Here is a 16,539-nt window from a genome sequence, read left to right on the forward strand (position 1 = left end):
TACCCCTGGGAATAAAGGTCAGAAAAGTGAACTAGTCAGGGTTAGTGTTCTGGAACATGGTTCTAATTAACCCAGTTACAGTCACGTACCGCATAATGACATTTCAGTCAGTGATGGACCATGTATGTGACGGTGGTCCCATAAGATTATAATGGAGCAGAAAAATTCCTGCCGCCGAGGGACATCATAGTGCAACGTGTGTTACTCACATGTTCATGGTGATGCTGGTGTAAACAAACCTTTGCTACCAGTCATATAAAAGTATAGCACATACAATTATGTACAGTACATAATACTTGATAATAATAATAAAAACCATGTTACTGGTTTATGTATTTACTATACTATACTTTTTGTCATTATTTTAGAGTGTGGTCTTCCTACTTATAAAAAAAATGTTTACTGTAAAACTCTATGCTATGTTATGCCGGCAGCAGCCTCCTACATTTCGTGTTTACTCTGTCTCTTGATTACGTCATTTTCTCTTGTGTCTGATTTAATGTTGTGTTGTTTTGTGCATCATGGTCCCTAAGCGTGTAAAATCCACTGTTGATGTTGTCAGTAAGAGGCCACACTGAACGGTTGACCTGGAAACGAAATTAAAAGTGATTGTGGACTACAAAGGTGGAAAGTCAGTGATGGTTATTGCTCACCAGTCAGGCATGTCCCATTCCACCATAGCTATGATTTTGAAGAACAAGAACAAAGTGACGGAAGCTGTTAAAGGATCTGCTTCATTGAAGGCAACAAGACTAACAAAAATTTGAGAAGGGCCTATATCAGACATGGAAAAATTTGTAATGACAGAACTTGAAGACCAGACACAGAAGTATATTCCTCTCAGCACCATGACAGTCATGGCCAAAGTAAGAAGTTTGTTTGTGATGTTCAAAGAAAAGCTTGGATCATACTATGATGTTGAATTTACTGCTAGCTCTGGGTGATTTAAATGATTCAAGAATTGTTATTCATTGCATAATGTGAAAGTGAGTGGTGAATCTGTGAATGCTTTTGTGAAGGCAGCTGAAGAATTTTTGGAAACTATAGATAAACTGATTCTAGAGGAAAATTACTTGCCAGAACAAATATTCAGTGTGGATGAAACCTTCCTATTCTGGAAACAGATGCCTGAAAGGACTTTCATCCATAAGCAGGCCAACTCAATGCCGGGTTTCAAGGCTAAGGACAGAATAACAGTCTTGTTTTGGGGGCAATGTTCCAGGCTACAAGTTGGAACCCTTTGTGATCAGGCACAATGAGAACTCTAGGGCCTTCAAGCATACCAGTAAGCACACAATGCGAGTGTACTACAGAAGTAATAAGAAATGATGGATGACCCAATTCCTCTTCCAAGATGCCCTCCTGAATTGCTGTGCCAGCAAATTGGAGAAGTACTGTTTTGAGAATAACATACCTTTCAGGATTTTGCTTATTGTTGTTAATGCTCCAGGATATCCTCCTTTTTATTGGCAGTCTTCATCCTAACATCGCAGCGGTGTTTCTCCCTCCAAATGCCACCTCTGTGATCTAACCAATGGATCAAGAAGTTGTAGCAGCTTTTGAGGCCTAGTGCCTGAGGAGGACCTATTGCTGCGACTGGGGAAGACACTGATACAATTCTGGAAGGATTACAACATGTATGACTGCATCAAGAACCTCGCTTGGACTTAGGGTGATGTCACCAAGGAGTGCATGAATGGCATCTGGAAGAAGAAACTCAAGAGGTTTGTCCATGACTTCAAAGGATTTGGCAAGGATGGGGAAGATGAGGAAGATGCAAAAACCAATAAGGCTGTAGTTGAGATGGCAAGCAACTTTAACCTGGGTGTGGATGAGGATGGCCCCGAGGAGCTCCTAGAGGTTGTTCCTGAGGAATTGGCTGAAGACGCATTGTTGGAATGGGAACAGGAATGCATAGATGAAGACGCAGCAAGAGGAAAGGAAACCACAGGAGAAGAAAAAGAAGAACCCCCAAGCAAATACACAGTGAAGGGTTTAGCAGAAGCTTTTGCAGCCCTCACAAGCTTCTTAAAAAGTTTGAAAACGTTGACCTGAACACCAAAAGGTTTTCATTAATAGAGAGGAATGTTCATGGTGCGTTATCTGCTTATAAGCAAATCTTTGATGAAGAAAAGAAACAAACCAAACCACCATATATGGATTTCTGAAAAGAGTGACACCTCCTCAAGAAGAGCGTCAGGGAGCTGGCCCTATGGCAGAGGGGTTGAGTTTGCACGCTGCCCTTCAGCGGCCCAGGGTTTTGCCGGTTCGGATCTTGGGTGCGTACCTAGCAGCGCTCATTAAGCCATGCTGAGGCGGCGTCCCGCATAGCACAACTACAAGGACCTACAACTAGAATATACAACTGTGTACTGGGGGGCTTTAGGGAGAAGAAAAAGAAGGGGGAAAAAAAAAGAAGATTGGCAACAGATACTATCTCAGGTGCCAATCTTTAAAAAAAAAAAGAAGAGCCTCAGGCAGGTCCTTCAGGAGGTATTCCAGGAGAAGGTGTTGTTATCATCAGGAGATGGCGGCTCCATGCGTGTTGTCACCCCTGAAGACCTTCCATTGAGACAAGATGTGGAGGTGGAAGACAGTGATACTGATGATCCTGACCCTATGTAGGCCTAAGCTAATGTGTGTTTGTGTCTCAGTTTTTAATAAAAAAATTTTAAAAGTAGAATAATTAAATAAATATAGAAAAAAGCTTATAGAATAAGGATAGAAAGAAAATATTTTTTGTACAACTCTACAATGTGTTTATGTTTTAAGCTAAGTGTTATTACAAAAGAGTCAAAAATTTTGTTTATAAAGTAAAAAGTTATAGTAAGGTGAATTTATCGTTGAAGAAAGAAATTTTTTAATAAATGTAGTGTAGCCTAAGTGTACGGTATTTATAAGTCTGCAGCAGGGTACAGTAATGCGTTGGGCCTTCACAGTCACTCACTGATCCACACAGAGCAACTTCCAGTCTGCAAGGTCCATTCATGGTAAGTGCCCGAACAGGTGTACCATTTTTTGTCTTTTATACTCTATTTTTACTGTACCTTTTCAATGTTTAGATATGTTTAGATATATAAATACTTACCCTTGTGTTAAACTTGCCTACAGTATTCAGTACCGTAACGTGTTTTACAGGTTTGTAGCCTGGGAGCAATAGGCTATATACCATATAGCCTCGGTGTATAGTAGGCTATACCATCTCTGTTTGTGTAAATACACTCTAAGATGTTCACGTCACGGCGAAATCACATAACGACACATTTCTCAGAACATATCCTCGTCATTAAGCAGTACACAGCTATCTCACCCTAGCATTCCATTTTTTGATCCCCTAGTCACAGACCAATAAGTTGAAAAACTTGTTCCATAAAATCAGGGCTATGTAGAATTTCTTTTTGTTTGGTATGGAGTCTATCAGTGCGATCAGATTCTGATGGAGCCACCACCTTGTCTGTTTCTACCTGCGCCTACAGAAGGTTACCTTCCCAGAAGCTCAGAGTGTTTTTGCTTGCTCTCCTTTATGGCCCAGCTTGTGTCCTTTGGAGCTTTAGAGGAGAGAGGTAGATTAACAGGACAAGTGGAAATGGTTCACTCTCCAAATGAGATGGGCTGGGGGAGTGGGTAGGAGCAAGGAAATTGTGTCAGATCTGACACACTTCTTTGAGGCTGTTCTCCCTACCCACTGTCCTCTCCACCTCTGGCCTGCTCAGGCCAAAGAGTCCAGAGCCAGAGCAGTCCATCTGAATCACTGTTTATCTAATTCAGTAGTAATAGTGTAGTGGTGGTCATTTCCCCTGTGTTCTGAAATGGAAGTTGATGAGCTGTCAGCAATAAAACCCTTCCAGACCCAACCCTGTTCTCTCTCAGGGTACTGTCCATCTTCCTATTTTCAGACAGTTGTGGGAGAGACTATGTAACTCCCCTTCTGTTGAGAAGGGTTTAGGGCTTAAAGTATTGGAGATCTTATTCCTGTGTTTCTAAGGTCTCTGAATGACCTTAGAGAAGGGACCATAAAGTAGAGACTGCCATCAAGCAGTCTATGCTTGCCATACTGGTCCCTTGAGGGTAAGAGGTGGCACTTTGTCCTTGATAAAACTGCAGCTCTCATTAGCCATAGTGAAATTACTTTTTGTAGCCAGAATTGATAAATCTTTTATCTCCTGGATAATGATAGAACTACCTTTTGAATAACTTTTTTTGTCTTCCTTGTGATTTTTGCTTTTGAAAGACTATATTTTGACCAGTAGCTATTTCCTGCTATCACCAGTTAGCTCTTACTTTAGATATTAGTGTGTGGCTACAGATACGACTCAAATGAGGCCTATGGGTCAATGGAAAGAGCAAAGGTTTGAAAGTATTGAGATGGGTTCCAGGGAAAGGAGGGGAAGAAAAATATAGTTTAAGTTCTAGCTATGATCATGGCACTTTGCTGGGCATTTTTATAAATGTACCTTCATTTATATCAGCTCTGGTCCCCAGGGGCTCCCAACTCCTTCATCCTTATGTTCTTATCTTACAGGAGCAACGATGTCTGGGTCCTTGACCTTGAGCAGTGGGCATGGTCCAAGCCGAACATCTCCGGCCCTAGTCCTCATCCTCGAGGTGGCCAATCTCAGGTGCTCAGGAATTAAAATAACTATTCAGCAAACACTGTAGCATCTTTCAGTTAGGACAGGAGAGGGAGGAGGGAATCAGGTAAGATGCCAACGTGCACAAGCCAAAGAGAATTTATCGTTCTTTTTTGCTGGTATTTGTTTTTCAACTTCTAATGGGTTATATTTATTTCCAGTAGCTTTATATTATGCCTCTCTCGAAAGCGTTTACTTTGCTATTTCATTTCTCAAGAGAACCTTGCATTTTATGTGGTTGACACTCTCATGTTAATATTTGATCAACAAAGAATATATTCATTCAGATGAATCGTCAGTAATTTGTTCACAGGAGTCAGAACTGATGTGGTTTTGGGAGAATGGAAAGTTTATGGTAACTAGAATACTCTCATGTGGGAGCTGGATAGGCTATTTTCATGTACCACTAAAGCATAGGAGGTCAGATAACTGTGTCTTTGTAGGTTTATTTTAAATTTCTTCCTCTCCCCAGATTGTCATAGATGATGCAACTATCTTAATCCTTGGAGGGTGTGGTGGTCCCAATGCTGTGAGTACTGCTGATGTGGCATTTCCATGCACATGCTGCTAAATGTTCAAAACTTGCTTCCCCTGTCTCATCTTGTAAGAATGTACAGACCATTTCCGTAGTATTTTCATTTAGAGAATTCCTTTTCCACTTTGGATGTAGTCTTTGCATTTCCTGGTCCTTTTCTCTGCTCTTTTTGGGGCACCGGGAGTGCTTTTAATCAGAGACATTTGTCTCCAGTATTCATATCTATATTCTTCCTACTCCCACTTCGTCTTTAGACTATAACGTTTGCTGCTATCATTTTTTCAAGGAGGAGTGGGACAGAAAAGCTGGTTGATAACTGCCAGAGTTCACATGGAATTTATTTAAGAATGCAGATTCAGAAAGTTATGGATATTATCTACCCTCTCCCCCACCACCTCTCCATCCCCCTAATAAACGCACACATATAAAAAGCATAGGCAAAATTCAAAACCACTTAAAATTGATTTATGGGTCATAAGCATAATTTCATGTGCCAGGGCAGTGGTAATATATGAATGAATGAATGAAGGTTTGAATGAATGAATAGCCAAAGATTTTGCTGTTCTTTCTGAAGAGCCCACACACTCTCTGAAGAGTCCACACACTCTCTAGACCAGACAGCACAGCTTTGAGATTCCAGCTGTGCATGTTTTTGTAACATGTACCACACCTGAGTCCTCTTGTCGGTCCTTCTCTTACAGCTGTTCAAGGATGCATGGTTGTTGCACATTCACTCAGGTCCCTGGGCCTGGCAGCCACTCAAGGTAGAAAACGAAGATCATGGGGCCCCAGAACTGTGGTGCCATCCAGCTTGCCGGGTAAGTGGAGAACTGACAGGCCAGCAGGAGGAGAGGTCCTAAACTGTAAAGCCAAATTAACTTTTCAGATTTCCAAGCAAATTTGTATGGAAATTGAAAACACCTAGATGTCACAAAAGAGGTGGACATTTGGTCATTTCTCACATATGTGAGCCGCTAGATGGGAAAACTTATGCGGATCCCACTCATTCCTTCAGTGCCAGCTTTAAGCATCTCTTTGTCTATGAAACTTTCTTCAGGATCCCCTAAACAAAAACTGATTCTTCCCCCGACTCTACCCCTATTCTGTAGGCATCACTCTAATGATAGCACAGGTCACACTATAGCAACAAATTGTTCCCACGTCTGTCTCCCCTCCTAGCCCAGAGGGCAGACTATATCAGTTTAATCTCTATATTTCGGTACCTACAAAATGCGTGCCACATCCCAGATCCTCATGATAAAATTTTGATGGCTGAATGATCAGAGCTAAACAGAGGTCTTGTGTCTTCCAGGTGGGGCACTGTGTGGTGGTCTTCAGCCAGGCTCCTAGTGGGAGAGCCCCACTCAGCCCCAGTTTGAACTCTCGCCCTTCACCTATCAGTGCCACTCCTCCAGCCCTGGTTCCCGAAACCCGAGAGTACCGCTCTCAGTCTCCAGTGAGAAGTATGGATGAAGCTCCTTGTGTTAATGGCCGCTGGGGAACACTGAGGCCCAGAGCTCAAAGGCAGACCCCGTCAAGTTCCCGGGAAGGGAGCCTTTCCCCAGCCAGAGGAGATGGCTCTCCCCTCCTCAACGGTGGGAGCTTGTCTCCAGGAACAGCGGCTGTAGGCGGCCCTTCCTTGGACAGCCCGGTCCAAGCCATGTCTCCCAGCACCCCCTCTGCCACTGAAGGATGTGACCTAAAAAGGGGGCTTTCTTTGGGCCCCCGACGAGGGTCACTGCCAGACCAGAAAGACCTGCGATTAGGGGCAATAGATCTAGCTTGGGACCTGAAACCCAGTTCCAACATGGATGGTGTGGACAACAGGACAGTTGGGGGCAGTATGAGACACCCTCCTGAACAGACGAATGGTGTGCATACCCCACCACATGTGGCCAGTGCCCTTGCAGGAGCTGTCTCCCCAAGTGCCCTGCGTCGGAGCCTGGAAGCGATCAAAGCAATGTCATCCAAAGGCCCCTCGGCCTCTGCAGCACTAAGTCCTCCTCTGGGGTCTTCTCCAGGCTCCCCCGGGAGCCAGAACCTAAGCAGCGGAGAAACAGCGCCCGTTCCCCGCTCGGTGCCTGCCCAAGGAGATGGACATTCCTTACCTCCTATTGCCCGCCGTCTGGGCCACCACCCTCCACAGTCCTTAAATGTTGGCAAACCCTTGTACCAGAGTATGAACTGCAAGCCCATGCAGATGTACGTGCTGGACATTAAAGACACCAAGGAGAAGGGGCGGGTCAAATGGAAAGTGTTTAATAGCAGCTCTGTGGTCGGGCCCCCTGAAACCAGCCTGCATACAGTGGTGCAAGGCAGGGGTGAGCTCATCGTATTTGGAGGGCTCATGGACAAGAAGCAGAATGTGAAGTACTATCCAAAAACAAACGCCTTGTACTTTGTGCGAGCAAAGAGATAATGTGTTCTAAATCCCTTTCCCTCTCTGTGGCTTTTAATTTGGAATTTTCCAGTGTGCAAGCATTTGGACTGAGAATTGGGAAAACAAAGGACAAAATTACTCCCATAAACCAAAACCCCAATTCCCAACCTCACTCACTCCAGGCTGGGATCAAATCTCCATTAAGAAAAAAGATTATATATAAACATATAAATATATATTATATAGCCAACTCTGTTTACAAAGAGGGAGAGATCTCCGTCCTGGTTCAGATAAATTGTTGCTGTGTTTTAGCAGAGGCTGTGCTGCCTTTTTGTACTTTGCTGGTAACTAGACCAAGAATTTAGGGAACAGACTAACATCAGAACTTTCCTACAGAAACTGAAGAGCCCCCTGTAAATCTTTGTGTGGCCTTCTCGGAGTTAGAAAAAGAAAGGGCATGCATAAGATGCACAAGTAGAGGTTTCAGATTCACATCCTTCAGGTGCGGGCAAGGTAAAGTAACCTGTAGGAAATCGTTCTTCTCCTTCTAAAACCACAGAGGACCTGTGAAGACTTCTTTGTAGTAGTGCCCTGTGCTTGGCCCCATTCTGCCCTTGGTGACTGAGGAAAGTTACCCAACAAGGGATTTGTCTTCTGCGCCTGTGTGCCAGGATCATCGTGAAACAATGTTTATGCAGCTGTGCCTGCCCACCTAGTGTGCACTGGTCTTTTGAGTGCTCCCTCCACGTCTCTGAAAATGTTTTGGTGTCTGATTGTGGAATTTTCTGACAATCATATTTGGTTGCAAGTTGCCAAAAACCACATTTGTTCTTCTTTTCCTTCCCTTAAAACTTGATCCTCAGAGGCTGCCTTTTCATTTCTAGACTGCTTTTCTTTCTTTTTTTTTTTTTAACGTATGTGGATTTTTTCTTTTTTTTAGGCCCTAAAACCTTTCTCACTTTCTGTTTCTTTTACAAAGCTCAAGTACCCAGAGAAATCTCTTAGAAATATTTCTGGAACCTTTCTCTGGGGGGCCAGTAGGGAATTCCAAGATGCCAGTATCATGAGAAGTCGTTGAAGCATCAAAAGATGCTGTTTTTTTCCATATGGGCCGCTTTTTACTTTCAAAGCCCATTGGGCACACCCATCTATATTTGTAGAATGTGGAAATTGATCTTAGAAGGGAATCCCAATAACAGTTCCTTCTAGAAATGGTTTTTGCCCCTGTCATGACATGCATTTCTCTGCCTGGCTGTTGAGTGGTGATTGCTTGGCCTCTGATGCATGGCTGACCTTGGGAGCAGCTCCTTCATTGTGACTGTCTTGTTCACATGCCACCCAAGCAAGGCTTGGGTTTTTACTTTCACGTCATTTCTGAGATAAGGTGCAACCAACTAGAGCATTTCTTTGGTTGATACGGGAAGTTACAAATTACCAGTCTCTAACCCATGGCCTGGACATAGGAGATGTTGGCACCACATAAATGTGGATTTTTGGTTATTTCTTATCAGTGGAAAGAGGATTTTTATTTTGCCTTTAGGATTTAAATTTCAAAGCATTGCATTTTCCATCCCCACACTCCCCTTTGTCTTGTTAACATTTCCCAAGCAAAGCCTGCTGCAGCTGACCCTGGGTCCTGGCATTCACTCAGCACTTAGCAGTCTGTCTGATAAGTGTGTTTTCTCCTGTTACATCATGTTGAATCCTTTCCCCTAGCCATTAGCTTTTACAATGTGGTCTTGGAAGAGCCCCCCTGGTGCCAAGCCCAGGGAAAGGCCAGCTCACAGGGAGGGATATGTATTCCAGAAGCTTCTCTGTGTTCCCTTAGATGAGGAAACTACCATATGCCTACGTACTGTGGTGTCCAGCTGCTTGTAGCTCAGCACTTCGCTTTCCAGACTCCCTGCTCTGGGGCTTTTGCAGCCCTTCTTTGGCAAAGACTGTTAGATCATATGGGATCCTTATTTACAAGAGAAAGCTAGCCTAGAAGATAAGCAATTTTGGCATTATTGCTGCTGCTGAACGTTGTTTATGACATTGCACTTGTGCATGAACAGTGCTTCCAAATTCAGTTCCTATTTAAATAGAAAGTATTTGGAAGCCTGAAAGTTCAGAATCTCAACTTTGTAATCTTTCCCTTTGTCCTGTGGCCTTCCTAAGCCAGCTGTTAGCTTATTGATTCCTTCTACTTTCCCCAGGTAGGCAGGCATTGAGATGCTGGTTCTCCTAGAAAGTACCCCAGCTCCCTGGAACTCCCTGGCACCCCAGTGTTACCCACACCCCTCAGAACCGGACTGTCTGTTTCCAGCTGTTGAAGGAAAATCTGCCTCGTCTGCACCCAGCGGTGTTCGTCGTGGTGGCTCCTGGGCACTGTGGGCGTATACACCTTGGGAGAGCAACTCAGCACAGTCAAGGCGATCGTCTCCTCAGGCCACGTGCAGGGGAACTTCAGATGTCTCAGCTGAGTGACTATTTCCACAGCGCCGTGGATGCTTCAGTTGGATCAGATTTAACCGCAGCTCCAGTTTTGACATGATGCCAATTTTGTCTTAAAATTCGCTGAGAAAAATGAGACAGAATTTTTTTTTAACCCTCCAGGAGCACCTAAAGCAAATATTTATCAGTATTTAAGTATTTAAAATGCATTTTGTTTCTACTTGAAGCTTTAACCCCTTCCATTCCTGCAAGTGTGCCTTTGAGAGCCCCTATGTCGAATTGACTTCATCGGCCACCTCGTTGACCTCGTGAGAATTTTAGTCTCTTCCTACCCTCTTGGACAGAGCTTCCGCTTTTCTTATTTTGCAGGCTGTGCGGCAGAGAGGCTTCTGTATTTTCGTTCATATTCTCACCCTTCTACACTTGGGTGGTGGGCTCCATGATCCCCCCACACACACACATTTTGGGAGCACAAATTAGATGGGGAAACAAGCTTAAGTTTAGTTGTAAGGCAATACTGGGCTTACTTTCCTCCCAGCCCTCTGCGGATTGATTTTGATTTTAATGTTTGAGTTTTATATCAAGAGCTGAAACCATGAACTATTTAGGAACTGTGTTGGAACTCTTTAAAATAAAGGAAAGAAGAGGAGGAAGAAAGAAAACCAACGTAAGAAGTCTTGACTTTGGGGGACAGAATGCCGCCAGCTGACGGAGAACAAAGGGGCGCTTCCCTTTCCTTTCACTCTGTCTTTCTGGGTTTCCTTCTGCTCTGCTGCTTTTCTTCCCCTTAAAGGTGATATTCCTGGTTGGTTTGTCTGTTTGTCCTTGTCTGTGTGGCGATCCTGGCATGGTGATGTGCTCTGCTTTGCATTATCTGTGGTCTCTTGCCAGCACACAAGTCAGGGGGAGGATCTGAACACCCAGGGGCAAGGAAGCTGAACTGCAAGGCCTGCGTCCCGGTGCAGCCTCCCCACGAACTGCAGGAGGCATGTTCTGCATGGTCACCAGTAAGTGGCTCCCTCTCACCAGGTTCATTGTCAAATGAAAGCAACCCTTAAGCATTGGCTCCACCTGTACTCTCTCTCCCCGCTCTGCTCCCCTCCCACCAACCAGGGTTCATGTCAGCGCACACCCATTGTGCCCTGGCGAAGCTGGTGCTGTGAGTGATGTTTTCCATACGACTCAGGGGTCCCGGGTGGCTTACCCTGAGATGATCATTTTAGGCACATACAGTGTAGGAATGAAAAGTGGATTTGATTTCATTGATATTTAAATCTGTCAATTTCGTTTTTTGTTAATGTTTCCCTTGATGACTTTTTAGCAATTTAACAAATAAAACAAAATGGACAGAATTGTCTTACTGTTTTATTAGTAGAAAAGAAAGAAAGCTGTGATGGTATTCAGTTGAGGTTGGAAGCAAAGTAGTTGGAAAGCTATTCATTCTCCTCTAGGAGGGTTGTGCTTTCGGGTGGAGGTGGAGAGTTGCCCTTCCCTGAGGACAGTGCCGTTTAATAGTGAAGCAGCTCTCTCCATCATGCTTGAAGGACTCAGTGTTTCAGAGCCTCAGTACCACCTTGCAGTAGAGACACAGGAGAGGTGAAGAGCTTAGAGGAGAGGCCCAGGGGCCAGGAGACATCCATGCCATCACTGGTCTCCTAAGCAAAGATGAAGATACAGGGCCCCAGGCTCTTGAAACAGCATAGCAAATGGTGGTTGAGAACACAAGCCTGAAGTCCTAGTGGCCTGTGATCTAATCCTGCCGCCTTCTGCTTACACTTAACTTTGGGTGCAAGTTTCCTCAGCTATAGAGTTGTTCCTGTCTTACAGGATCATGAGGATTAATTGAAGTTGTGTATGAAAAGCACTAGCACAGTGCCTGGCACATAGTGCTCAATTGATGGTGGCTGTTATTCATACTTAGTGCTCGAAGAAGATATGGGGTCTTGTAGGAAAGGGCTGGACTCAGTGTGTAAATTGTTTTAAGCATGCCAATCTAAGGATTGTGCTTGTTCTCAGTTGTCTAGGTCATCTTTTAGACGTCGCCATGAGAACCTCTGAGGCTATTGCCTCCTGAGAGTAATAAGTAGCATCTGCTGCCATAAGTCGAGTCAGAATTGGCTCAGTTGTCTAGTCTCCCTTTTGGACTTTATTCTTTGGTTTGCCAGTTGAATTCAGCCTCTGGCACATAATGTATTCTTCTGCCTGGATTCAGAGGCACACTCAGTTGGCTTCCACTGTGGAAATGTCAGTTAGGGGCTGATGACATGACTCTGCCCACCCGTGTTGGGGCCTGGGAAGAGCCAGGCACCATGAGGGTAGGGACTACAGCCCTGGAGCCACTTGCTGAGTATGTGCCAGTTTTTTATACCCCTGAGTGTTTGTCTCGAGCACTGTTAATTCTTTTCATGCAGTACATACTAACTATCAGCCTTGTCGCTGGCTCAAGTGCTGTAAGCCTGCAGCTCTTATCCTATCTGCACGTTTGTTTTCCCAGGCTGCAGGATGAAACTTTTCCATTTGTAACAACATGTGATCTGATGCTTTCTATGCTGTTTACTCTACTTTGAGGCACATAGCAAACCAGAGGGTGGCGTGAGGAAGGGCCTTGGGTGCAAAGGGCCTAGCACTAGGTGTTGGCAGCTACTGAGATGGTGGTGGTAGGAGTAGAATGGTTGTTTTGATTGCTTCCACAGTTGCCCTTATGGAAGGGTTGCACTTGCTTCTTGTGGATCTGTTGGTCTGAACAAGGTCCAGTGGGTAGAAGCTCTGGGGAAGAGATTCCAGGGTCATTGGGAAGAACTTTGTTCTGGTCAGAGCTCTGTGTAGTGGGTGGAACCAGTTTGGCATCATTGGAGGAATTCAAGCATTGCCTGGATAGTCAGTCTGTGGGATGCTATAGAGGAGATGATGTTGGGTGAACAGAGTGCCAATGGTAATTGGTGGTCCTGGGGAAGTCCCCACATGCCCAGCCTTCATGGCAGGTCAGTCCCATAAGGCTCCCTGACTGCATCCTAATTCAGTCTCTCATGCCAGAGACTATGGACAGCCTCTGATGAGCATGTTCCTCTTGCTCTGAAAGAGATCAGAACATGAAGACAGCAATGTGGTCGGCCCCAGGTCAGAGGATGTGTGGGAGCAAAGAAGGGGGAACTTGGCTGATAATGTTGAGGAGAACACAGCTCAAAGAAGACGCATGACTCACCCAAGGCCTTGCAGGAGTCGGCAGCCACTGCCTTCCCGTGTAGGCCTAGCACCATGCTCCCTGGCCACTCCCCCGGGTACTGAAGGGCCACATTTGGGTCAAAATTACAGCACCTGGCCAGGGAACGGGCAGCTCCACACTGTCCTTTCTCCTTCCTGGGTCTTTGCAATCTTATCCAGCTGGCTCTGTGAGGAGGCAGTGCAGGAATCATCAACTCAGACAAGAAGACCAAGGCCTTGCACATACCACTACCCCGAGCAAGCTCCTCAGCCGCCTGCCTCATATCACCCTAATCCAGGGAACCCGGGGAAGACCAGGCTCTGAGCATCGTTGGGTCAGGCAGGACAAGAGGCATCACCCTGAAATCTTGCAGGCTGGCCTGCTTTTAGTGCTGCCACATGTGACTGCAGTGTGCCCTTGCTTCTCTGTGCCTCTCACCACCTGCAGGCAGAGGGGAGCATCCCCAGCTAAGGTCTGCCTTCTGCTCTTCTCCTTAGAGTATACCACTGACAAAAGCGGTTCAGCATTCTTGTGGATTCTTGGTGAGGTAATGATTTTACCATTGTTGGAAGTGTTCAGGCAGAGACTAATCATTTGCATGGGAGGGGATGACAGAGTTGATTTATGCATCAGATAAGAATGGGATCAAGGGACCCCTACATGCCCTTTCAACTCTCGAGAAGTGGTTCTGTGGACTCAGAAAGGACTTCCTAAAGAGGCTGCAGGACAGGGACATAGGCATGGACTTTAGACCAAAGGAAAGACCTTGGTCCAAAAGATGGCCCTGTCACTTTGAGCTGGGGCAAGTCATCCACCTCTCTGAGCCTCAGTTTTATCACTAAAAACCAATGATGCCTCACAAGTTAGCAATTTAGCTGGAACCAGCAGCCAGCCTATGGAGTGGGTGTGATTCCCCAAAAGACCACGTGGGGGCACCCTGTGAAAGGTTTTGAGTCCTGGGCGCTCTATCAGAGGCAGTCTTGAGAAGGAAACTGAATGAGGTGGAGGAGAAAAATTACCCGTTTCTCTCCTGCCTCTGTTGGTAAAGCCTGGGAAGGACCCCTTTTCTGGCCTCTGCCATGCTTCTGAGCACCATCAGGCTGGTGAGCCTGCCCTCTGCCCCAGCCCCCAGCTGTGGGAAAGCCAGTATTTTCCCTGTGGGGCTGGGCCCTGGGCTTGGGCACTGGGCCCAGGCCCTGTCAGCATGCACAAAGCTGAGCTAACGTTTTAAGTGAACGCCTAAGAGGCCTGGCAGAGTGTGCCATGCCCCCCGTCTCCCCCCGGGAACCTGTCTGCCTACCCACTGCAGGGAAGAGAAGGAGGCGTAAGAGCCCAGCCTTTCCAGGCAGAAGCCTGGGAGGAAGAAGGAAGCTCCTGCCCCAGGGCTGGGGAGCCAGGGCTGCCATCCACCCATTGGCAAGGCCAGGAGAGCCCAGGACTGCCCTGGGGATCGTTCATTCTCAGCATGCATTCCCTGAGCATGCACTGACCTCTGAGGCACGTGGACACACACATGACTCAAAAGAAACCTGCCCCTGGAGGAGCTCACAACCTCACACACCAGGGTGGTGTCACATTGGGCTGAACAAAGATGACAAATCCTGAGCTTCTGAAGCCAAAAGATAGTCCAGGTGTCATACTAAAAAGATAGGAAAGAGGTAGAGTCTAGAACTGTCTGCAACCAACACCGCCAGCCAGGGGTGGGACAGCTGTTCAGGAAGTCAGAGGGCTAAGAAGTTGGTCTTCTCGCTGCAGCCTCACCCTGCTAAACTGAGGCAGGGGGCAGATGAGGATAGAGCCTTTCTGGGGGTTCCCAGATGGGTTGGGTCCAGGCCTGGCTTCTGGCAGTCGGTGGTGCAGGATGTTGACAGGCCTGCAGGACTCAGACTGGACAGGCAGACTTGCTGTGCTCCAGGAAGGGTGCAGAAGGGCTGTGGAAGGTCTTGCATGTCCAGGGGCCTGTGCTTGGGGCTGAGGACAATGCAGAGTGACCTGTGTGGGTTTGATGACCAGAGGTCATATCCTCAGACGTAGCAGGGAAAGAAGCTCATGACCAGAATCCATGGTGGGAGGAGAACGTCTCTGACAGGCCAGCACGAGTGCGGCCGTGGCAGAGGCCCGGAGGAGATTCTCTCTGGAGCAGGAGGCCCACAGAGGCCCAGGAGGGCTGATGCCCAAGGAGTGGGAACCCCCCACCCCACCACACTTCCCTGGCATTTGGGTAAGCCCCGCCACCCCCACCCCACACCCCACTGAACATGAGCCCCAGGGCAAGAGGAGGGGAAGATGAAAAGAAACAGCTGTGAAGAGACAGTGTTCAAGCTATAGAGAATGAGAAACCACTGAATTGAAGCTTACCAGGAAATTACCAGATTAAAATGTCTGCATGGCGGAGACAGGTTAAACTGAGTCGGAGGAAACAAAGCTCTCTTTCTTAAACCTCTCAGTCAGTGAAGGTAAAAACTTGTACTCCAATTAGAAGGAGAGAAGTCAGATAAAGTGCTTGGGAGCCCCAAGAACCAAGGATAAGAGGAGTTATGGCAAGTGCTGGAGGAAGAAGGGAAAAGGGTGGGTACTCCTACAGAGGGAACAGCCCATGCAAAGGCACAGAGATCCGAGTGTGACTGGGCCTTGCGGAACCTTGCAAAGGTCATTGTGACTGGAGTGGACAGGGCAGAACTGCAGAATGAGTGGGAGATGGGGGGGACAGTCAGGGCCAGGAATGGGGGCCTGGACCAAGGCAGTGACAACAACGAGGATAGAGCATATGGGAAGAAAAATCAGCTTCTGGTGGCCAACTGGATCTAGGGGTGGAGGTGGAAGTGTCTGGCCAGCTCTCTTCCCTGCATTAAGCAGATATATAGTACCTGCTGTGTGCCAGGCACTGTCCCTGTCCTGTGGAGTTTACATTGCAGTGGGGGTTGGGGGAGAAGGGACAGACAAATATGTAAACAAGTAAGCAAGATCATTCCAGATGAGTATCATAAAAATAAAAATGGGATGTGACAAAAGTGTGATGGAGTGGGGCTCATCGGCCTTTCTGAGGAGGCGACATTTCAGTTGAGACCTGAACGTAAGAAGCGGCAGCCCTGGGAAGATGGGGGAAGAGCATCCTATACAGAGAGAACAGCAAGAACAAAGGCCCTGAGGCCAGCATGAATTCTGACAAGTTCAAGGAGGAGAGGAAAGGCCATTTTGGCTAGAGTATGTGAGTGGGAGCAGAGTGTGCAGATGGGCCTTGTAGTCTATGGGGGGGCGGGTGGTGGACATTATTCTAGGTGCAGTGGGAAGCCATTAGGGAGTTTTAAGCAGGTGAGTGACAGATGAGGCTATTCAGATCAAGGACACCAGCCTT

At 46.5% G+C, this 16,539-nt stretch overlaps 1 protein-coding gene across 2 annotated transcripts in view; it reads left to right on the forward strand.

Annotated features, from left to right (window-relative positions):
• Window positions 1–11,334, forward strand: part of FBXO42 (F-box protein 42) — an 88,019-nt gene extending 76,685 nt beyond the window's left edge. For both annotated transcript variants that reach the window (XM_070602000.1, XM_070602004.1), the window contains 4 exons: window positions 4,523–4,619; window positions 5,104–5,160; window positions 5,868–5,984; window positions 6,479–11,334. In XM_070602000.1, the coding sequence (XP_070458101.1) occupies window positions 4,523–4,619; window positions 5,104–5,160; window positions 5,868–5,984; window positions 6,479–7,585 (1,378 nt within the window). In that variant the 3' untranslated portion in view covers window positions 7,586–11,334. The remainder of the gene's footprint in view (window positions 1–4,522; window positions 4,620–5,103; window positions 5,161–5,867; window positions 5,985–6,478) is intronic.
• Window positions 11,335–16,539: the final 5,205 nt, after the last annotated feature.

The sequence above is a fragment of the Equus przewalskii genome, chromosome 2 (genome assembly GCF_037783145.1).
Source record: "Equus przewalskii isolate Varuska chromosome 2, EquPr2, whole genome shotgun sequence".
NCBI lineage: Eukaryota > Metazoa > Chordata > Mammalia > Perissodactyla > Equidae > Equus > Equus przewalskii.